The 24,203-nt window shown below is 38.5% G+C and overlaps 1 protein-coding gene across 1 annotated transcript in view; it reads right to left on the reverse strand.

Moving 5' to 3' along the window:
- COL6A6 (collagen type VI alpha 6 chain) overlaps window positions 1-24,203 on the reverse strand; it is a 124,291-nt gene that overhangs the window by 40,301 nt on the left and 59,787 nt on the right. Inside the window, exons 21-26 of the mRNA XM_058553315.1 lie at window positions 17,123-17,158; window positions 15,483-15,545; window positions 13,789-13,851; window positions 6,314-6,376; window positions 2,054-2,116; window positions 1,210-1,260 (exon numbers count right to left, since the gene is read on the reverse strand). Of these exons, the coding sequence (XP_058409298.1) occupies window positions 1,210-1,260; window positions 2,054-2,116; window positions 6,314-6,376; window positions 13,789-13,851; window positions 15,483-15,545; window positions 17,123-17,158 (339 nt within the window). The remainder of the gene's footprint in view (window positions 1-1,209; window positions 1,261-2,053; window positions 2,117-6,313; window positions 6,377-13,788; window positions 13,852-15,482; window positions 15,546-17,122; window positions 17,159-24,203) is intronic.

Below are 24,203 nucleotides of genomic sequence, written 5' to 3' on the forward strand. Positions count from 1 at the left end.
ACGATAATCCTCATTTGATGAAAAAATATTTAAAACAAAATTTATTTTCTGATTACTAAAAGTAATATCTCCTCAAACATACATAAAACACAAAAGAACAGACAGAAAAAAAATCACCCAAATCTCACAACCCAGAACCACTATAAATATTTTGTCATTTTTTCTCTAAGCTTTTAAAATACACTTTCGCACAATCGGGATAAATGTTTTTTTCTGATTATATTCTGATTTTTTACTTGATATTTTCACATTATTTCTTTACATAATTATAAACTTCATATACATTCATTTTAAAGAGTGGCTAATATTCCAATGTTATAGGCTACTTAATATTTCCCTTTTTATCAGATATGAAAGCTTTTTTTCAATTATTCTCTATTCTAATGAAAATTTCACTAGAAATCCCTCATTGATTAGTTGTTTTTTTTTTCACAGAAATTTTTAGCTTTTTTGGGTTTGTTTATTCTTCCAGACAGCCTCTTGTATCATTCCTGTTGGGATTTCCCTTGGAATCCTTTATAATGTTTTAGACTTTCCAACAAGAACTTGGTATGTCTCCATTTATTGAAGTTTTATAGCTCAGTATTTTTTTGTCATAGGTCTCAAACATTTTGTAGAAAGAATATTCTGAACTATATTATGTTTTTGTGGATGTTGTTATTATGATTTCTAAGTGGTTATTATTGGTATATAGAAATCACTGGTTTTGGTAAGTTTATCTTACTTCCAGACACTTAAAAATTTAGTGACAATGGAAAATTAAAATTCTGATATCAAGATCAAAGGTTTTATTTTTAAGTCACTGCTTGGCCTGATGCATTTAGAAAGGCCGTGTAAGACTTCTCACCAACGAGAGGTAAACCTAGTAAGAGGAGGACAGATGTTGGAATGCCTCCCCAAGGCAACTGGAGCCCAGAGCTGCTATGACTAGATGCATTGTTCAGACTGGAACAAGTCAGGCCCTGGCTGCACATCTCTGCAAAGAACAGAAAATTAATTTCCAAGTTTCAGGTGTTGCCTGCAACTTAACCCATCCAATTGTTTTTTCTTCTACCACATTCCTCATGGAATATCAGCAAATAAATTATCAAAATCTATCTCTAAATGTCCCAGACTGTCTTACTCACTGTTTTTTTTCCTTAAATGTGGCAAAAAAAAAAGCAACAAAAATAAATGGAAAATGTCCAGCTTCCAGTCAATGTGTCTTACCTTTGCTCCTTTAATTCCAATGCTACCGTAGCCTGGGGTGCCATCATCCCCCTGTAGACAAAGTAACTAATTACAAACATCCCAGACTACAGATAGAGGCAGGATTATTCAAAAGACAGCAGGACAGCTAGGTTTTTGTTTTGATTAGGAGAAATCAGGAAGTGAGATTCTCCCTGTGGGGCAGGCCACCGACATTTGGTGATAGTGGTACTAAAGGCAGCTCTCAATAACAGATACAGACAATACATTGTCCTAGTCTCACTTGTCTCACCTGTAAAGTGGGAATAATAATTATACCTATTCATGGTTTATTTATGAGGCTAGAAAGAGAAAATTTCAGGCACATAATAATCTCAATAAAAGGAGGTAGTAGTGTTATCTCTTCCAGATAACACTTGTATTTTCATACCTTATCTCTTACCCATTTTCAGTATGCTAGATAAAAATAAGACCTCCTAAATGCTTGGGCATTGGCTACTGTTGGACCCTTATAGAGGCCTTAGTGAGAAGTCCTGAGCAGTGGGGGAAGGCTGGGCTGGGTTTCTGATGAATGGATTCCAAGGTGAGGAAACAATGTTATGAGGATGCTAAAGACAAGTTTTGTCCATTTTATCTTTTGACTTCAAGAGCAACCTGGCCAGGATGTTTGGTACTCAGGAAGTTGCCACCTTGGAAAAGCTGGCCAAGGGACTAATCCAAGATGAGGATAATAACTCAATTTCTAGAAGACTATAAAGCTAGATTGGGATGGTATCTTTAACACTCTCTTCAGAGAACCACACCTGATATCTACTGAACTAAAAGATTCCAAGGGCCAGATCAAAAGTAGTGATAAAACGCAAACCTGCAAGCCTCGAGGACCGGGAAGGCCAATAGCTCCTTTTTCTCCCAGATCTCCAGGTTCTCCCTGTCAAACAGAAGAGTGAAATGTGTCCTTATTAGGTTGTTTTTGTAAAGGAAGTTAGAAATGATGGTACTAAGACAACAGTTTTTGACTGCATCCACACACAGGGACAATGGGTTCATGGCCACGACTGTGAGTTGTGCAAGCAATACAGAGGAACTGCTGTTGTTGGTCAGTGAGGTCTCCTCTATTGATAAATGAAGCCTCTGTAAGTCTGATGTATTGTTTAGTGCAAGTGGCCATCCTAGCAGCTCAGTGCCATGAACCGTACCCTTGGAAATGTCTTACCATGAGTCAAAGAGGAGCTCTGTATTGTTTAAAAAAAGTAACAAAACTGTTTTCCATGATGACCTATGCAAATCAACCGGCTGCTGCAAAGACTACAGACTTCTTAATTTACTTTTAAGGTTTTAAGTGTCAATCAAGATAACCAAGGTGGCATGACATCTCTGGCAATAGTTTCTGCCCTCTGACTAGCAGAACGTCTACTATGGGTTATACATCAATCCCAGGATTATCTTGAGGGAAGTCCAGCTCCTTGGGAAAGTTAACACAGGCTTACAAAGGAAGGTTAACTCCTTTTCTCAAAAATAAAAAGAACAACGTTTAAAGTTTTAGATTTTAGATGTATAGAAATGTTGTGAAGATAGTACAGAGGGAGTTCCTATGTAGTCCACAACTAGTTTCCCCTGTTGTTAACACTACGTTACATTAGTTACATTAGTAGGGCACATTTGTCACAACAAATAAATGAATATTGATTCATTATTATTAACCAAAGCCCATACTTTGCTCAGATTTCCTTAGTTTTTACCTCATATCCTTTTTCTGCTCCAGGATCCCATCCAGGATACCACATATCATGTCTCCTTAGGTCCCTCCAGACTGTGACAGTTTATCAGATTTTCCTTATTTTTGATGACCTTGACAGTTTGAGGAGTAATGGTCAGGTATTTGCAGAATGTTCCTCAACTGGGGTTTATCTGATGTTTTTCTCAGGATTAGGTTGGGTTTTATGGGTTGGGGATAAAGACTGTGGGGCAAAGTGCCATTCTTATCACATCATCTCGAGTATACACTATCAACATGGCTACCACTATGATGGTAACCTTGATCATCTGGCTGAGGTAGTGGTAGTCAAGTTTCTCCACTGACTACTCACTCCTCCCTGCCCTTTCCATAATGTACTTTTTAGAAGAAAGAGTATGGAAGTGTGCATGGCCCACACTTAACGAGTGGGAGTCATTAACTAATTTTTAAGGACACAAAGACAATACACTAGGTGTGGGAAGTGCAAATGGACAAATGTCCACCAGTACTGAATTCTGGGGGTGAAACAGATTAGGGCTTTGGGGAAGGGAATCAAATCACCTGCCCCAATGCCTTTCTTTCAGGGCACTGGCTCTCAAAGTGTGCACTGGGGGCCACAGCCTCACAATACATGGGGTCTACATGCAAAAGGAAATTCCTGAACTCCAGTGGGATCAGTCTTTGGTAGTGGAGCCCAAGAATATGCCTTTTTAAATAAGCTTCTCAGCTGATTCTTATGCACACTGACATTTGAGAACACCTGCTTTAGGGTAGGGAAACAAGGGGAGCCATATGGCTTGTCCAGGGTCAAACACTCTGTCACTGGTACAGCCAGGCATTGAGCCCAGGAGTAATTGCTGGGTTCCTTGCCTCCCTGAGAGCTTGAGCTTACTGGAGTAAGGTAGGAGTAAGTGTTTGGGGCTCATCTCAGTTAACAAGGAGTCTAGAGGGCTCAGTTCATCTTGGGGCTGTCCAAAGGGTTTGGGTTTCCTTTGAGGACACTTACCTCCCAAATTCTTATCCCCTCTCCTTTACAAGTCCTTCTCATTAACAATGATCTTCTTTGGCACAACTACCCTGCTCATATCTATCTCCTTCCGCACTCTCACCTATATCCAGCTCTATGGTCCATGTTGGCCCCTTCTATCACACCCTATGGAGTGCCTTCATTTCACATGCAAACTTTCTCTATACATCCATGACATCTGCCCACACACATCCTTCCTCACTGTAAGATAAACTCGGTTCTCACCAGGGACACCACTTCCCCTGAAGCCTGCTCCAGGGCAAGAAGGCAGCGTTGTCTCTGTTCTAAACTTTCCTTTCCAGACCGTTATTGCTACACCACATGCTCTAGTAATTCCTTCTTTTTGGAGTTGATTATCCTTGTCATCCATGTATCTCATTTCATCCTCCAGTCACCTTTGGAACACTCCATTGCTGGCCTCCATCATTTCAGCCCTTCTTAGCAGTTCTCCATTAAAATGCTAGCCAGCCCCTCCTCTTATGCCCTCAATCTTATCCCCTGTGTCAAGAAATTTCTCCATTAATTATCTCTTTCTTACATCTTCAACCTCCTTCTTTCTGTTTTCTCTTCTCTGCTCGTAAATATGCTGTAGTCTCTCCTATCATTGAAAACAAACCAATACCCCACTCCGATCTGTGCTACGCCTTGCCAGTACTAGTAGTTAATGTCTTTCTCCTCCCCTTCAAAGACTGGTTTCTCCAAAGAGTAGTTTACAGCTTCATATCCATTTGCCCCTCGTCAACACATTGTCCAGTCCTTGGCAGCCGGTCTCCCTTTCTTTCTCCTCCTCTCAATTGCTACATTTTCGAAATTATTCTTTGGAGAATCTTACCACCAGATGCAATGGCTTCTCGATTCCTCCCTTCCTCACCTGTTCTACACCAGCTGACACTCTTGACCTCTCCTCCTTGAACTCTTCCCAGAATCCAGTGTGCTTTTCTGTTTCTTTCACCTCCTTTCTAATAATTCATTGTCTGTCTCCTCTTACCCTTCTTACAAATAGACATCACCAAGAGTCTTTCTTAAAATGTAAATGACTCTGAAAACTGCGTCTCCAACCAGCCCTAAACCCTTTCCTCTACCCCCCAAACCAAGTGATTTCCTTCACTCTTAAACCTGCTCCTTCCCTTGACCTTCCTGCTTCTGTGATGATGTTACCACTCATGTTGGAAGCCCATGAGTCATCTAGTCCTCTTCTCTCTGCCTCAGTTCCCTACTAGAAGAGTCCTACAGAATCATCAAGAGCCCCTCCTGTCCTCACCCTGTAAAGCCATTTAATCATCGCTTCTCTTGGACAGAGAGACACAGAGAGAGCATTCCAACTAGTCTCCTAGCTTCCAATCTCTCAGCCTTCAAAATATTTCCACACTGAGTTGTCTATTTAAAATCTTCCAAAATCTGGCTGTGTTCATACACTCCATTCAAAAATTGTAAATAGCACTGTACTGGCTATCTAATAAAGTCAGTCATCACCGACTTTCTTGTTCTTTATGTGCGCACCAGACAGGATCATTTTTCATTCCTCAAACACCAGCTCCCAGGGTTTTCCAACCCTGTGCTTTCCCTCACACTATTTCTTCTATCTGAAATTCCACACACCTCCTCTCTGCTTGCCAAAATCCTTATTTTCTAAGGTCCACTCAAAGTCTGTATCCCCTATGATGCCTCTTTTCCAAGCCCAGAATTATTTCTATTAACACTATGTTTAAACCTCCATTTCAGTCCCTTATCCCTAACTACTTTATGTCATAGACTATTGACTTGAAAATATTCTAAATTCTGTGGGGTTGATTCCATATCTTATTTTTCTTTATACAACTCAGAAATTCTTTGCTTAAGCAAACATTTACTAAGCACTTACTATGTGCTGGGTACTGTTCTAAGCACTAGGGATGCATCAGTGAGCAAAACAGACAAAGATCTCTGCTCTCCTGGGGCTGACTTTCTAGTCTAGCTGAATGCAGTGCCTTCATCTTAAAGGTGTTCAGCAAAGGTTTGTTGTATGAATGGAGGGGAGAAATAAAAGAAGAGAAAAAGAAGAGAAGGAGGGAGGAAAAAAGGGAGCGATGAAGGGAGGAAAAGAGAAAGGAAGGCCTGCCCCAGAACAGTCCCCCTTCCCTCAGATCTGTCAGCTCAGATTGGGTGTAGCCCCTTGTGAGATTATGCTGAGCTGGAATTCCTGACCTCATCCTGGTTCACACCCAGGTTTTTAGATGTTGCTGGATCTTTAAGAATCAAGCCAGGGTGTAGGGGCATCGAGATATGCTCTCCTTTGTGTTGAAAGGGCTCTGGCTAAGGTAACCAGACACACTTCCCTCGAGGAGAAAACCTCAACCTTGGTGGATATAAAGAATGCGACCTACTTTATTTCCTTGGCTTCCCAAATGGCCTTGACTCCCTGCCTCTCCTCCTGGTCCCGGAGGCCCCTGAAACAAAACAAGGATTGTAAATACAGCAGAACATAAAGCAACTTTCCTTTAAACAGTTTCTGTCTCTTCTAAGAGGAAAATGAGCCACAGATGGGAAAAGAGTTATGGCTTTATTGATTCCTGCTTTGGAAAAAGTATCACAGCCGTCAAATAAAGACTCGTAAATAAAAGAAAATTAATAAAGTAATTCATGCCAGATGTTGCCTAAATGATTGTGCTTCCTTGTGAGTCTTCTCTTCCAAAGAGATTTTAGGTTTTCAGTGTTTGGCTGTTAGAGCAGATGTTGCTCAAATGTCTAACATTTAAAGAAGGCATTCCAAATGACATTTACTTTGAACTATATTCTTCCTGGTTCTCCGCGTTGTAGAAAGCATTTTTTTTTTAAGGTAAACATCTTTATTAGCAAATAATATGATTTGTACAATAGAAAGCTCAAGAAACTTTACTAAAAATAATTAGCATTAATAACAAGATATGTTCAGGTGGTACAAGGTAAATATTCTGAAATAGTTTTCTCTTTCCTAACAGTAAGGTAGAGAAGTAAAGGTAAATAAATTCCCATTTACCAATAAGAGAAAAAAATGTAAAATACTTAGAATACATTTAACAAGAGAGATAAAGGACCTGAATAAAGAAAGCTTTAAGATCTTATTGAAGAACATAATAATAAAACTTAAACAGATGGATAAACATACCATGCATCTATACGGAAAATCTATTTGATATAGTAGAAGTCTCTCCAACATTCTAGAAAGCACGTTTTATTGGAACAGGTTTGGAGCTGAACATTTTTTTTCTTTTTTTGTGAGGAAGATTAGCCCTGAGCTAACATCCGTGCTCATCTTCCTCTACTTTATATGGGACGCTGCCACAGCATGGCTTGACAAGCAGTGCATCGGTGCGCACCTGGGATCCGAACCTGCAAACCCTGGGCCGCCGAAGCAGAGCACACTCACCTAATGGCTACACCACCGGGCCAGAGAGCCCAACTGCCTTCCTATGTTATATGTTATCGACACTTGGGATCAGAGTTTTCCTTTGGGATACCTAAACGCACGGCAAGAGAAATCTCTTTTGGTTAAACTGTCTACAGGTATTTGTAAATAATCCCAACACCAGTGAATTTAAATCATTTTCACAATTTTTTTTGCCATGGTTACTATAATTTAAAAATAATAAACCAAACCTATGTAATAAGCATGATACTTACCAATTAATTTTGTTCAGAAGAAAAAATTATGACATTAACCTTTTCATCTTTTAGAAAATTAAAAATGTAATAAGTTGGACATAAAAATTTTCCTAATAGGACAAAATGTTTAAGAATGAATTGGTTACTAGGGAAGATAATAATGATCTTTCTACAACATTCCATCTTTTCCCCTCCCTTCTTCATCTTAAAAGAGTCTCAATTTCTTCACTCTTCATGGCTTCCTTTTCCCTTCTAACTTTCACTTCTACCATTGCATGGAGCTAGCTCCTGTGACCTTCATGTTCAATCCAGTCGACTTTTTTTTTGTTCTTACCTTATTTGAGTTTGATCATGTATTTTCTGAAATTTTCCATTAACTTCTGTAACACCAAGTTACCATGGTCTTCCTGGTCCCTCTCTGGTCTCTTCGCAGTAAACTTAGAAGACTCTCCTCCTTCTTTGTGCCTCTTAAATCTCCATGTGCCCCAAGGCTCCATCCTCTAACCCTATTTTCTTACTTCATCCCTCTGCCTGAGTGATATCCCCATTGATTCACATACTACTTCCACAAAATGACTCCTAAATCTGTGGATCTCCTGTCCAAACCACTCAGCTGAACACCAGACCCACATTAAAATGCCTACGGGATATCCCATAGGGACTGATTACCAAAGTTAATCATATTTACCATAAGTCAGGCTTAGTCTCATATTCTTTTCATTAAGGAATGGTGCCACCCTTTACTTCCCCTGAAATCCCAGCCAGAAACATAAGAATCATTTAGACCCCTCCCTCTAGCTCACCTCTCAAAACCAATCAGCTACAAGTTCTACAGATTCTATCCCCTGTCTGCATCCATCTCTCTTCCATTCTCTTTGCCATCACCTACCTTCAGGCCCTTTTTGCATTCTGCCTAAATTCCTGGCTTCCCTGACTGTAGCCAGGCCTCTTTCTAATCCATTCTCCACTCCTTTTTCCTTTTGATTTAAAATGTCAGGCTCATGCTGCTACTTTGTCTGAAATTCTGAATTCTGAGTAGCCTTCAGAATAAAGTTGAAGGTTTTATTAATATGTAAAATCCCTCAAAATGTTGGTATCCCATGTCTCTGAAGTAGTCATCTGTGACTACTTTAATCACTCTGTGTTCATGCTCATCAAACCATTTGAAGTAGCCAAATACTTCTTGTTGTCTTACATCTCTGCACTGTGAAATTTTTTTCCTAGCTGGTCCATTTTTCTGTCTAAGGAGGGGTACAATCTCCTTCTCCAGAAAATCTTACTTTTAGCATCACTGTTTCGAGAAGAATACCTGAACCCCCTGGCTGTGTTGGGTCTCACCAATTGTTCCACAGATTTCTCCACTCTGTATGTAATTGTTTGTTTATTTCTCCTCTCATCCACTAGATACTAGCCTGTACAGTCCCTGAAGCGGGGGGCACATCCTATTGACTTCATATCTCTGGAACTTAGCACAGTACCTAGAACTCATCAATCCACCCATCTATTCATCTATCTATCCATCCACCTATCCAGGAACGGTCCCCAAGAGGAATGATATAATGTTGAAAGTTTCTTGGTTTTCCATATTAAATTTTCATGTACTTCACAGAAGGAGATGAAGTAGAGAGATTTTAATTGTCCTTGACAATAAGGGGTAAATTGGAAGTCTTACCTAGGAGCTCACTTTCTGTGCTTCCTTCAGACATAATGAGCTCTATGAGATGAAGGAGATTTGTCGGAGATTACTCCATGTGTAGTCACCTCAACACACACAAGCACAATGAGATTTTCCTGTTTGAAAGCCCTCCAAAATAAAAGATTTCTTAGATGGATGGATGGATAGATGGACGTAGACAGGGCTTTGTCATTAGAATATCAGAAAACCTGATTCTATTTCCTGTGCAAGACCATGCAAAGTACCAAACTAGGGTTTGTGACTGCTTGAATGGGGCTCAAGTAACAATGAATGGTTACCCAGATATATTACCTACTCAAATACTGCTGGTTGTATAAGGGACCATGTTTCTAAAGGAAAGAAGAAAAATTCCCTGCTACACCCAAGATATCAGAGTCAAAAAGTTGCCTTGGTCTGAGATCAAGAGCAGTTGTGGAGTATAATGAGAGGCTTAGGGCATTTAAAGGGAAAGGGCGTTAGCTAGAGGTCAAATCTCCATTGGCTTTGTTGTATTGGTGGCCTTTTATTGAGCATTTATTTTGTGCAAGGCACTGTGCTAAGAGGTATATATTTATGTATAGATTTCTTCAATCCTTACAACAACACAATGAGATACATATTAATAACACTATTTTACCAAAGACAGATTCTCAAAGCATTTAACCCAAAATCATTCAGTTAATAAGAGGATGAGATGGAATCGAACCTGATTCTAACTCTAAAGACTGAACTCCCAGCCACTCTGTCTGCTGTTCTGAGTCCCGTGTCTGGGACAGGATTCCCAAACTCTTACCATCCATGCACCAGCCAAGATTGGAGTTTTAAAAACGTGAATCTCCAAACTTGATGTAGGAGGCTGGGGCCAGATCTAACCTCCACTATGGGGACTTAGGCTGGGGGTCTTTTGTCCATGTTGAGACTCTGTCACAGAATCCTTGGCAATCACAACTGTTTTAGCATTAAGTGAGGATAGAAAGGAGATATTTAGAGTTTAAATGTTCTAAAAAATTGTCCTTAGATAGCGTCTATCAGAACGGATTGTACTAGGAGTTTGGGATTAATGGCTGGGACATCGCCAAGGACCTCTTGACTTGGGATGGGATATGACAGGACAGGGGCAAGAGGTGTGGGTTCTTCTCACACTTGAAAGGAATCCTGTCACTTTTTATTTTCACGAGGGTAAAACCTTGCCTACACTCACAACCAGCAAATATCAGGCTGGGATGTATCAATACAAGGAGATTAAATGCTCAGCTTCCATAAGAGTCAAATATGAACTAAGTCTGAGAAAACAAAAATCAAGAGGCCAGCAAGGGCGGGCTAATGTAAGAACACACACCAGGACACTGGATGTTAATCTGGACAGACTAGTCTGTGAGACAGCCCCTAACCTCAGCTTCCGATCCTTCTTCATGCATCCTATACCTCACTCATATGGAACCATTTATGAGTTCCCAAACTCACTTTGACACGTCTTTTTATATACCCTGGTTCTTTTTCCTGAATGCCCGCCTCTCCTGTGGTCACCTGGAAAACACCTCCGCATCCTGCAAATCTAAGCCATTCTTCTCCTTTAACTCCATCCTTTCTCCCACCACTCTGCCTTGGGAATAATACTATTTCAACATTTAGCACATTGCGTGTCACATATTTGTTTTCATGGTCTCCTTTATGAGACTGGGAGCACTTGAGTCTAGACTCTGTGTCCGAGTCATCCTTTTATCCTACTACAGTGTCTGACACACCGGAAGTGTGGAAGTGCTCAGTAATCATTTTGTCAAATGAGTAACAGGAATGGTTGATGGATCATCCAACCTAGACTATGCAGAATGATGAAATCCAATGATTGCAATACAGATTACATATCGTTATATCGTTATTATTATTACGGCTTTCCCTGGATTAGGGGCTAGCATGCCTTGGGCATAAAATGCCCCTGTTAAATTAGGTAATGTTGATGCAATCTCGTAGTAATAAACATTTATATAGTGCTTACTAAATTGTGGGCACTGTTCTAAGCACATACATATTTTAAACCATTTAATTTTCACAACAATCTGATGAGGTAGCTCCTACTACTATTCTTATTTTACAGCAGAGAAAATTGAGGCAAGAGAGGTTAAATGAACTACCCAAGGCCACATAGCTAGGAAGGTACTGGCAATCAAACCCAGGCAGCCTCGCTCCAGATTCTGTGCCCTTGACCACTGTGCTCTACTTTGTAAAGATGGCAACAGAAATTTTACTTTGTATCCCAAATTTACACTGAATAATTTCAACCTTTCTTGATCTTGCATATGACACTAGAGATTATTTCACTAAAAATCCTACGTATTTAGAGAATAATTCCAGCTCTAATTGGAATTAGCATTTTAGGTCTGATTTTCCAGTCCTTTGCTAGGCATTGGTTATATTAGTGTAGAACTTGAAGGTAAACCAAACAAGAGGGGAACAAAGGAAGGTACAAAAGAATATACTATTTCTTTCAAAGTTCTTTCTTTTTCATTGTGCCATGGACTGTATTTCTTTTATATCATAGCCATATCCTTGGCTGAATTAGCATGTGTTTGAGTTATGCAGAGTGACCCCAACACTGCATAAATTAACACGCCTTCAGAACACTGTCAACAGAAATCACATCCCTTTTTCTAAATGTATACCCTAAGAAAAGCTTTAAAGCCCATAATTAGAAAACACTCATGTTATTCCACTCGAATGGCTGGTCCTTGTGCGCTGTAAAAAAATATGAAGCCTATGTCGGTGGATTTATAGAGCCAATAAAGAATAACACTCTCTTGTATATCTGATTGCGCTTGTCTCCTGTGGTTTTCCTTTGAAAACAACAATTTTGAGATCTCATTTGTCATGTCCTGAACATAGAAACTTCTACACATCTTTGAAATAGCACTTTCACTGTGTTGACAAGAATATTTCAAGAAAAGCAAGCAAAGAAAGAAAACCACGCTTTCCAGCCAGATAAATAGAAGAGCTAAGCTAGAGAGAAATGGCACCTTTTGACTAACTCTGGCAATGCCAACAGGTTGAATGATTTATGACTATGACTAATCTTGCCAAGGCAAGATTAAAGGGGACTCACTCATAGAAGGACATTATAAGGCAAATGGAATAAGTTATTTGAGTAACAGCCACTTGGATGCAATTTTGGATTCTAGAGCAGGGGAATTACCAAGGTCTTTGGATTTCAACCCACCTACATCTCAATATTTTATATAAACAGATGAGATAATCAGCGGGTATGTTTCCCTTGGCATTTACCATTTTTTAAAAAAAATCTCAGTTTGTGGTGCCAGCAAGTTTTTAATGATTCAAGGATGTGAATGCAAAATAGTTACTTTTCATCAATTTAATCCTACCGTGAAATTTTAAAGTTTTCATGCTTTTTGAAGGAACACAGTCATCAAAATTGGGAACAAATATCCTCATGAGCAGTAATTAATATGCTTTAAAATATTGTGTCATGAGATACAAGTTTATGCAGATAGCTTCTTAAATATTTCCATAATGAATACATCCACTTAAGTGTTGGACCACTGCCCAGTCTAACTAATGGACACAAAGTAATGGATTCACTTCACCCTCATGTCAGCCAAGAGAGCGCAAGTCGCAACTGTCTCATTCGTTCATTTACTAATTGATTCATTATATAAATATGTGTTGCACTCTACTGTGTGGCAGCATTGTCGTTCTGGGCTCTGGGATATAGTGTAAGCAAGACAAAGTCCTGGCCTTCACGGAGCTTATAATCTAGAAGGAGAGACAAACAGTCAAACAAATAAATATATACTATGATAGCAGGCAGGCGGGGCCAGATCACATAGGACCTTGCTACTCAAAGTGTGGTCCAGGGACCAGCAACATCAGCATCACCTGGGAGCTTATGGGAAGTGTAGAATCTCAGGCCCCACCCTAGACCTACTGAATCAGAATCTGCATTTTAATAAATTCTCTAGGTTATTGTTAAGCGCTTTGAAGTTGGAGAAGTGATGTTGGACAGTTATTCCCAATGCTGGGTGTGTATATTAGAATCACCTCTAGAGAAATTAAAATTGCTGATACCCTGGCCTTACCTCCAGAGATTCTGATTTAAGTGGTCTGAGGAGTGTCCATCATGGAGTGTTTTACAGTCTGCCCAGAAGATTCTCATGTGTAGCTAGGTTGAGGACCACTGAAGTAGGTTGTATTTTGAGTGTGATGGTAAGCCCCTGAGGAATGAGATCATGGGAGTGATGTAGCCTGATTTACAAAGAGGAAGAATTCTTAACCTCAGAGGAATGGCTGAGCTGCTGAGGCAAAGAGGACTAGAAACCATCTTCCGCCTCCTGTTTGAGAGAATGACAGCCGACTCTGCAAGGTGGGGACAGAAGGTGATGTGGCCACCCCATCCAGCACTGAAGTCAAACCTAATACACTTTGCTGGTTCACAGGCAATAAATAGCTCCATCTGCAGGGAAGAAACCACAAGCACATCCATATTAAAGCCAAAATCAAGGCCAGAGGCAGGCACTTTCTCTCATTACATACCTGGGGACCTTTACTTCCCAGATCTCCTTGATCTCCTTTCACACCAGCCTCTCCTCTTGGGCCCTACGTACGGAGAATTAGAGCATTATTTTCTTCCCCAAAGAAAACACTTGAAAATTAACTTGAATATTAAAAGTGGAAATGTTAAGTTAGTAACATGGACAAAAACTGGGAAGACAACTCCACTCATGCGTTTGATCTATCGAGCTCTTCCTCTGTGGCGGGGGTACAAGGGTCCAATATGACATTTAGGTGGTTGGGCATTTGCAGTCAAAGTGAAGAAATACTGAACGGTTGAATTTTTCAGTATTGTTTTCTAATTATCCTAACATGTTTATACTCCAAATATATATATTTCTTATGTTATAAAGAAAATAATCCTTAATTACACAAATCTGAAACTAGAATATTTAAATGGATTTTCTATTCAATAACAACACCGAAGACTGGTCATAAATAAGATATGACACACAGTAAGATAAAATTTGGATATTTCAACTTCTGGAATATTATATTGCCAATTAACTGTGGCTTCCATGCACTTTACAGAGAAGCCTTCATGATGTCTTTGGTTTTGCATCTCCTTTTAAATTATGTCAGGAAAAAAGTGAGAGTCTATAAAATGGAAGAAGGGGTGCTGTAGTATTACTTGTTTAGCATGAAATAAAGCCAGCCTATCTAGTGAAATGCTTCCCCACAACCCCAACGGCAAATATTTCTCACTTGAAGGTGAGAAAAGTGAACTTTCCTCAGCTGGCAAGTAAGACAAAGAAAAGCAATCAAGTTAGAAAGAGATAGAGGTCCAAGGGGCAGACTGTTTACGGCTCTGAAATCTCGGTAAAATGTGGACAGTTTCTCTTCTAATGTCTAAGGATATTTTGTCCAACTTCCATGCACCAAGCTGCCAACATATAATAGTTACTTTAATTTTTTTTAACTATATGGATCAAAACTTTGAAGAATTGCAGAACCACTGCTTGTCCTGCATTTGCCAAATAACAAAACGATTTCTCAAGCTTTCAAAACTAAAAGTTTGGAGAGATAAAAATATGTTCTAACTTTCTGTAATCTGACCATCTTTCTTTCATTTCAGCATTTTCTAGGACTTCCTTTCCCTTCATTATTACTTTAGGCTACATTTTGCCCTTTCTGGCACACACTTCCTTTCCCCTCATGTGATCAGTGTTAGAGCCAACCACGGCTTGCTCCTTGCGAAGGAAAAAGTACTTAAGGCAGCTCCCTGGAGAGGTGAGCTGGAGAGAACAGGCTGAGTGCCACCCTATAGATCACCCTGCTAAAGGCTTTAGCTATATTTGGAACAAATCTTTCCCAGAGTAGGGCCAATTTTTCTATATTATGGGCAACCAGATATGCAACATTGAGCTCTTACTGTGCTAAATTGACCAAAATTCCCAGTTCTGAGGTTCAAGGTCTCCCTAGAATACCCTAGCTAGCCTAAACCCATCGCACAGGGATGCTGCCCAGAGTGTTCATTCTCTTTTCACCTCTTGACTGGGACAAAACTTAGATAAAAGAGATCAAATGCTGTATAAGTCAAGACTACATTGCTTCATTACTTTCTTACCCTGAAAACACTTTAAACATCTGTAATTCTGCAAGGAGGTATGAGAGATTCTACCAAGGCTTCAGATTCTTCTTTATGTTCTCACACTCTGATTAGTCTTGATACATACCTGAGGGCCCTTAAGTCCCAGGGAGCCTTCAAGCCCATCTGGGCCCGGGATGCCTGTTGTCCCCTGTGGTGAGAGAGAATCAACCTGTTAACACTGTTTGCTGAGAATTTTGTCTCCTTTATGTGCAAGATTATAAATATTTTTTGTCACAATGGCAGTGCAGGATCTTTGCAAAAAACATGAGAAGTAGAGAAAAATACATAGAAGGAAACAAAAATCTTCTATAATATTATCAAGCAGAGATAACTACAGCTAATATGTTGGTGTATTTGCTTCCAGTCTTTATACTTATGCGTGCACACACGCATTCTCCCTTCTTTTCCTAAAACATTTGTAATATACTGTTACTAACTTGGGTATTTGGCTTGAAAAATCTTACAATTTACTTCACATTTTCTTCAGGCATCTTTCAACACCATATTTATATTCAAACAGATTAAATATCTAGGGATCAAAAGGTGAGCATTCTCTTCACATTGCCCCTGAATTCTACCACAGATAAGAATTCCAAAAAGAGTAAAGAAGGATTAAAAAGTTTAATTTAGGGAACTATTAGGATAGCCTAAGTTTATGTCTCAGTTGTTACATGGTTAGATGCAACTAAATGTTTCTCACTGATGTCTTTTCCTAGAAATCAGAAAGAGGAAATTTCTCAACACTTTCTCTCCTCAATCATATTTCATTCTTTTCATGCCATTTTTCTGGATTTGCTCTCCTTTTAGATGAAGTGTGTGTGTGTGTATGGGGGCAGGATAATGTCTGCAGATGGTAAACTCTCTTAGTCTTTGACTATCTGAAAATGTCTATTTTACATTCATTCAATTTTAGCTAGGTATAAAATTCTAGGTTAACAGTTATTTTTCTTCTGCACCTGCAAGGTACTACTTCGTTGTTTTCTGGCATGTATTATTGTTGAAAGAAGTCTGCTGCAATCTAATTTGTTTTTTTTTTATGGGTAAAACTGTCCCTTCTGGTAGTGATTAAGATGTTTTCTTTATCTTTAACATTCTAGAGTTTCACCATGATGTGATTGAGAGTGGATTTACTGTGTTTCTTCATTGTATTTTCAATCTGAGAATGTGTGTTTCCTCAATTTTGTAAAATTCCAAGTCATAACTGCTCTTTCATAAATATTGGAAGTTCATGAAGCATGTATAGTGTATCACCAACATGTACAAAAGGGATATGATATGATATTTGGTATAGTCAACTAAAACATTCAGAATATCCAATTTGTATTAAGGTTTTATTGTACTCCTGGTTTAAAAGGGGTTTATGTAAATTGTAAGTAAGGTTTCAGAGTTAATTAAACAAAAATCTAAATGAAAGGTCACCCACTGACTTATTAGAATTTGTACTTGAAATCCAAACAGAGTTAAATTTAACAATAATTGGGCCAAATAGTGTCCCTTGTCATAAATTACAGTTTTTGATTAAAGTACCCAAATTTTCATTTTCTTTTAAGATTTGAGTTCTTGAAATTGTAGCCTAACAGTTTTCCAATATTTTATTACATAATCCATATCATTAAAAAGTGAAAGAACTTTAGGCTTGGAAGAGACTTTCTAGAGCCTTTATTCCAGCTCCTTGACTGGACACAGAATACTTATCATTTGGAGTTAAGGAAAAAAGCATTGTACCTGGGGGCCCGTAAGTCCCCTTCGGCCATGAGCTGCCTAAAATGGGAAGAAAACATAGGTATTATTAACTCTGAAAAAATGCTTTTTATATTTCATTTAAATTAGTAATGGACACCTTAAGGTGCTGACATTAAAAAAAAAAGTTCCCACATATTGCTCAAAACATTTAATTATCTACTGCACCATGAAAGCAAAATGTTGCCATCTCTGAATTTCTATCCTAGGGCAGTAGGTAATTAAAATCATAGACAATGGAAATCTATGGATACTTATGAGAACAGATAGTCGTCAATAATTCACTCTCCACTAAACTATTACTAGAGCTGGTCACAAGCTCCAAAATTGACTAATTTGAATTTTATTTCTTTTCATTTTTCCAAATTGCTACCAAGTAAGCCAGAAATCAGGAGTCGAGTGGCCAAAGGCAGGAAGCCAGAGGAAAAACTGAGAGAATTGACTCCATGAACTTTATTATAGATTATTTTCAGAAGCTAAACATAGCCAAACTAATTTTATCCCCTCTACACAAAAAGCTAAATAAAATGCTTACCTGTAAAAAATGAAAGAATCATCCCAAACATTTAAAGGTTACTCAACTCAATATGTTATTAAAATATCCAATCAAAATAATGGCACTACACAATCAAGTGGATTTTTCCTAATACTCTCAAATGTAAGGTTAGGGTCTGGGTATATTCCAGACCAATATTTCATAGATCTGGAAATCAAGAGACAAAGACATTTTATTATCTTACTTATGATCTCTCATAAGATTATAGCAAGACTGACATTCAGGATTTGCAAAATTCAATAAATATCAGACAACATTTTCTTGATGGAAATTTATTTGAGATATTCAGGTCAAAATTCTATGTGACGTCAGTACTGTATTGCAGACTTTAAATTCTTCTCATCATATTTCAGTCAAAGTTTATTGTTATCTAGGAAACAGACTGTGTATCTGGGGAAACGGTTGGAGGCCTATTTCTTTAAAACCCCGATGAGTCATCTTGGATGAAAGTCTAAATCCTATCAGAGGGAGGAAAAGAAGCTTTCTCCACTCCTTTAGCACAAAAGTTTCTCTGTTCTGCTTCAATTCACTTCAGTTTCATTCAGAAAAATATCTACCAAGGATCTACTACCCACAAAGCATATTGATTGGAACCATAGGAGCATAAAGCTGACAAACACACAGTTCTTGACCTCAGGGGACCCTCACTCTTTGGGTTATGGGGGAGGAGATAAATATTACAAATATTCACAAGGCAGAGTATGGCAAATGTCAAAAGAAAGGGCAAATAGAAAGATGGTTTCAAAGAAAGCAATCATATCCAGTTGGTCAAATCACAAAAATCTTCCTAGAGGAAGAGATTTTTGAGATGGGTTTCACAGAATGTGTAGGAGTTTTACAGGTAGAGGATGAAAGAGGTCTTTCTAGCAGAGGGTATAGCCTAAGTAATGAAGTAGAGGCAGGAAAATAGGAAATGTCTTTGACAGTGGCAAGTCTGGGTTAAAAGTGTGAGAAGAGAGGGGAGTAGCAGGGTTACTAGGCTGAAAATACTAGGCTGAAGGGTTCAGACACCATTTAGCAGAAACCACTGGGGTTCTTGGAAATGTACACGGCCAGACCTGGACTTTAGGTGGATACGTCTGGTTGTGGTAGGAGCAACTGAATGAAACCTTATATTCAGGCAAAATAAAGAGCTTCCTGTATGATATTATTTAAGGGATATGAAACATCCAAAGATTTTTACATCCAAAAATCTTTCTCTGGTCCACTGTCACAGTGTTTGAAACATCATCAATAAACATTTGTTCTCTGTGTTTTTAAAGTTTGACTTTGGAAGAGCTTGATTAAAATTAGTCATCTCAACACTTTTTATCGAGCTCCTGCTCCCCAGTGAGGCACTGGGGTGAGTGGTGGTGAGCAAAAAACTGACTCCTGTCCTTAGGCAGGAGTTTTTAAGCCTAACAGAGGAGACTGACTTTGATCCACCATTCACACAAATAATGGAAACATCTCCAGAAGCAGTCACCTAGCAACTTTGTTAATGGCTATTTGGGATTTAAACTCCAAAGGAAAGTCATAGGTTTAGACATCGTGGGTAGGTGTGAGAGAAAGAAAACAAGGAAATAGGGGAGATGACTTTACAAATGTTTTAGATGGGAAAGATTAAATCACAAAATGTCTTAATGGTTTGCCCAAGGGCTTTCGGTTGTCTGATAACACATCCAGACAGCCTAACTTATCTGTGAAATTGAACGTGAGTGGGCACAACAAGGAAGACAATCTCCCCAAAGAAAACCTGACTGTAAGAAGATCCAGAACAGGGTACTCAGTCCCTTGGTCCTCCATAGTCTGGTGGTTTACCAAGACCCACTTCCCCAGATAGGTATGGACTGATTTGGGACACAGAATCCCCAGGGAAAAAGCAAGACATTTTTAACAATAAAACATCACATTAATACTGAATCTTAATGGCAAACTCATTCACAATGATGAATGATTGTCCTAGAGAACTTCAAGCTGCCCTTAAAGTATGCCAAGACACATGAAAAGGGCAAAACATAACTAACAGCCTTCTGGACTGATAGGACTGGAGGCCATGCTTTAGTTTGAGGCTACAGCTACTTCCTATCAACTATGACACAAGAATCTATTCTAATTTTCAGTAAAGTTTGGCTCAGAAAGAGCCAACCTCCCCTTCCTCCCCACCCCTCAATGCCCAATCCATTACAGGCCCCTGGCAGAGCATCCATAACAGCTTGTTATCCCTACAGGTCCGTCCCCTCTACAACAGTGGTTCTCAACCTCAAGAGGGGGATTTAGCAACCCCCTTCCCTGGGAACATTTGGCAACGTCTGGAGACATTTTTCGTTGTCACCAGTTGGGGGTGCTACTAGGACCTAGTGGGTAGAGGAGAGGGATGATACTAAACATCCTACAATGCGCAAGATGGCCACCCACAACAAAGACTTATTCGGCCCAAATGTCAATAGTAGGTTGGACATAGGCTCTACAACATGATTATAAGTTCCTTAAGAGCAAAGATTATGTCTTATTTGTGTTTGTAGCTTTAGTGGTTAGTAGAGTTGCTGGTACGTTGTAGGTGTTCACTAAATATTTGCCAAATGAATGAAGGTCAGATTTGGTCGACTATTGTTATTTCCCTGCATGCCACACCCTACCACTGGCCATCCTCCAATCTCTTATCAGTTCAGCAGAATCTTGTTGCACTGAGTCCTCATGCTCACTATCTACCTACATTTTAGAGTTTTTCAGTCAGTGGTATAGATTTTTCTTCTTTCTAAAATGATAATGACTTTACTGTTGTTATAAAAATGATACATGTTGGTTTTTCAACATTCAAATGCAGAAAATACACAGAATAAAAATTTAAAAGTCATCCCAAATCCTCCATCTAGAAATAACTATCATTAACATTTGGTAATCATGATTCCTGACATCTTTTCATGCTTGGTTACAGACAGAGTTCTAAATAGTGTACTTTTGATTAAAAAGGGATCACGCTGTTCACACTATTTTAAAATTAAAATATTGCATTTAATTTTACTTGAATTTAATAGAAGAAAAAATAAAACTGAAACAAACTGGAAATGTCAGATGGTAACGTTTCTTCACTATAAGAGATATGCACTCCTAAAAGAGGAAATAATGATTATCAAAAAAAATTAGGAAGTTAGGGTATGTTTGTAATACATATTTTAGCTTAATATGATGTTTAGATACTGACTCTCTACAATGAAAGATGAGGACATATTGGTACTTTCCCCACACCTTTTCCTACTTTCCTACTTTCATATGATTTTTAGATTGTCAAATGTATAACATTTACGTTTTGTTCTGTAATCACAATTTCTATGGGTTAGTCTTATTTCTATACTTAAAGGGATTCAAATTAATATCATTAAATTTTAAAGAAAGGATCCTGGGGGCTACACTGCCTGAGTTTTTGAAGGCTTGAGCATGTTGATTATTTATATGTTTCAGAGACAACTTGGGTGGGTATAAAAACCTTGGACCACTCTCTTTCCCTCAGAACTCTGTGGCCGTTCTATGTTTACTTTTGGCCCTGAATGTTGTGAAGAAGGCTAAAGACAAACTGAGTTTTCCATCTTTTGTGTTTGGAAAGTCTCATGATTCTTTCTTAATAAATTTGGTAATTTCACTACGATGTGGCTCAGTGTTGATACTTCTGTATCAATTTTTTTTTTTCTGAGCAAGAGTATGACCTTTCAGTCTGCACATTTGAGCCTTTGTTTCAAGAAGTTACATTCTATTGCATTTCTGATTTTTTACATTACATTTGGTTTGTTTAACTTAGTAATGCAAACTGTACATTTGCTAACTCTTCATTGTCGATATTCCATCTCTATCATTGCTTTTGTGGCTTCTTAATTTATTTGCTCAATATATTTTCAGTCATATTTATTCTAATTTTTTGCTTCTTTTTTTTTTTTTAAAGATTTTTATTTATTTATTTTTCCCCCAAAGCCCCAGTAGATAGTTGTCTGTCATAGCTGCACATCCTTCTAGCTGCTGCATGTGGGACGTGGCCTCAGCATGGTCGGAGAAGCGGCGCGTCGGTGCGTGCCCGGGATCCGAACCCGGGCCGCCAGCAGTGGAGCACATGCACTTAACCGCCAAGCCACGGGGCCGGCCCTATTGCTTCTAATATATATTACGTTCAACATTTTTTCCCTTTTCCATTGTTCCCAAGCACTACCAGCTTGCTTTCTTCACTTTCTATTATCTTGTCACTCCTTTTATTCTTTTGGTGAGGAAGATTGGCCCTGAGCTAACATCTGTTACCAATCTTCCTCTATCTTTTGTATGTGGCACGCCGCCACAGCATGGCTTGACGAGCAGTGTGTAGGTCCGCGCCTGGGATCCAAACCAGTGAACCCCGGGCCGCCGAAGTGGAGCACGTGAACTTAACTACTATGCCATAGGGTCAGCCCTTCTTGTCAGTTCTTTAGACTCTTTTTTTAGAGTAATCATGTTGTCTTAATTTTTTTGAGTTTGGAGAACTATTTGCCAGAACTGTTCTACTGTTTCCTTGAATAGTTCCTCTTCTAGTGAGGGTTCATCTGCCCTTTGCTCATGTAGCTTTCCTCCTCTTCTGCAATCTCTATGCGTAGTTCCTGATTAGTTATCATCTGATTAATTAATGAAGATTTTTACTATTTCTGATTACTAATCACCTTCAAACAGGGCATAGCTAGACTTGGGTCAGTAGCTTTGATATAGATATGCTGTCTCAAACACTTTCTCATCATGAATTATTTCTTGATGGCTCCTTTCCCTACAAATTTCGGCATTTAAGAGATTCATGAAACTCACAAAAGCCCCTTGAGTCATAGTTTCTTTGCGTTGTGATAGACACTGTTTATTCTGTCTTGGCAGCCCCCATGGCCCAGACTGCCAAGTTGTAGATATTAAAAATGCAATATTCTTCACTTTCTCATTATTTCTGTCTCTTCTATAAATTGTGTTTCTATCAGTATATTTCTTGATCTTCTCAAAATCTATAGTGCTCCTGGATTTTGTTCACCAGATTTTTCAGGACTATGGCAGCTACTTTTAGAGAAATCTGTTCCCTGCTTGAGGTCTGAGGTGGTATGTATCAGCTCTCCAAAGCCTCCATCATTGAGATCCAGATTTAAAAAATAGTTGGCCAATATTTGTCATCATCTATGGCTTGAAGTTGTGGTCATTCTTTGTTAATCTATTTTTAATTTCTCTCCTTGTTTTTGGTGAGTTGCACAAAAGGGGAATAATATGTAAAAAACACCTTGACTTTCCCATCGTTAGCTAGAAATCCTACTTCTACTCCTGAATGACACTGCTGAATCTATAACCCAAGATGAGGCCATATTTCTCAGGAGTTGTGCAGTGTAAACAATACATAGTGATACTGCATTAGCCTCTAGAGAGAGTATAGCCTCTGTGAAACAGTAAAAGTACCTCTCCCATGCCAGGATTTCTTGGATGATACTCTTTAAGTTCCAAATATTTTCCTGGGGTATGTAAGCTGGCTACACCCTTTTAGAAAGTAAAATGAATAGCAAATGTATTTATCTTTAGGTACATTAAAACTGCAGTAGTAAAGCATTTTTCCAGTAAATTCTGCACATTTTAAAAATAATCTCTGTTCTTATTCTCATTTTCTCTACCCTATAAAGAAGAGAAGTGTGTTCCAAGGTACAAAATTATTTTCTTGATCAAGTATCACAGCTGGTTCTATGAACTTCTGCTCATAAAATATAATGCAAATAAATTTAACATATTAAACTAGTTTTTATTTGTGCTCAATTTAAAAACATTATATATTTTTTGGAGGGAGGTGGAGGAAGTTGGAGAAGGCTGGATAACTAAATGAAGAGTGGAAAGAAAATGTTGCATAATGAGAAGAGACAGGTCTAATGTAGAACCCAATGCAGGCATTTAAGTATATTTTATTAAAGTTATCTCTTCTTATTGGATAAAGATTGTCTTTTGTAATCTCTGTGCTCTTCCAAGAAGTCAAGCACAGAATCATTTTTCAAAAGTACTCATTGAAAAAATAGCAACAAAACAAATAAACAAATAAAAAAGACTCCAAAAGGTTACATAAGCAAGTGACCTAATTTTGCTCTTAGATATATATTTTTACATGCATAAATGTTTTCAACAGTATGGAGCTTCCTCAAAAAATTAAACATAGAAATACCATACGATCCAGCAATTCCATTTCTGGTTATTTAACCAAAGGAAACAAAAACACTAACTTGAAAAGATATCTGCACCTCCATGTTCACTGCAGCATTATTTACAATAGCCAAGACATGGAAACAACCTAAGTGTTCATCGATGGATGAATTAATAAATAAAATTGGTATGTTGTGTGTGTGTGTATATATATATGTGTATATATATATACACACACACACAACAGAATATTATTTAGCTATAAAAAAGAAGGAAATCTTGCCATTTGTGACAATATGGGTGGAACTTGAGGGCATTATGCTAACTGAAATAAGTCAGAGAAAGAAAAATACTATGTGATCTCGCTTA

This window comes from Diceros bicornis, chromosome 2 (assembly GCF_020826845.1).
Source record: "Diceros bicornis minor isolate mBicDic1 chromosome 2, mDicBic1.mat.cur, whole genome shotgun sequence".
Classification (NCBI taxonomy): domain Eukaryota; kingdom Metazoa; phylum Chordata; class Mammalia; order Perissodactyla; family Rhinocerotidae; genus Diceros; species Diceros bicornis.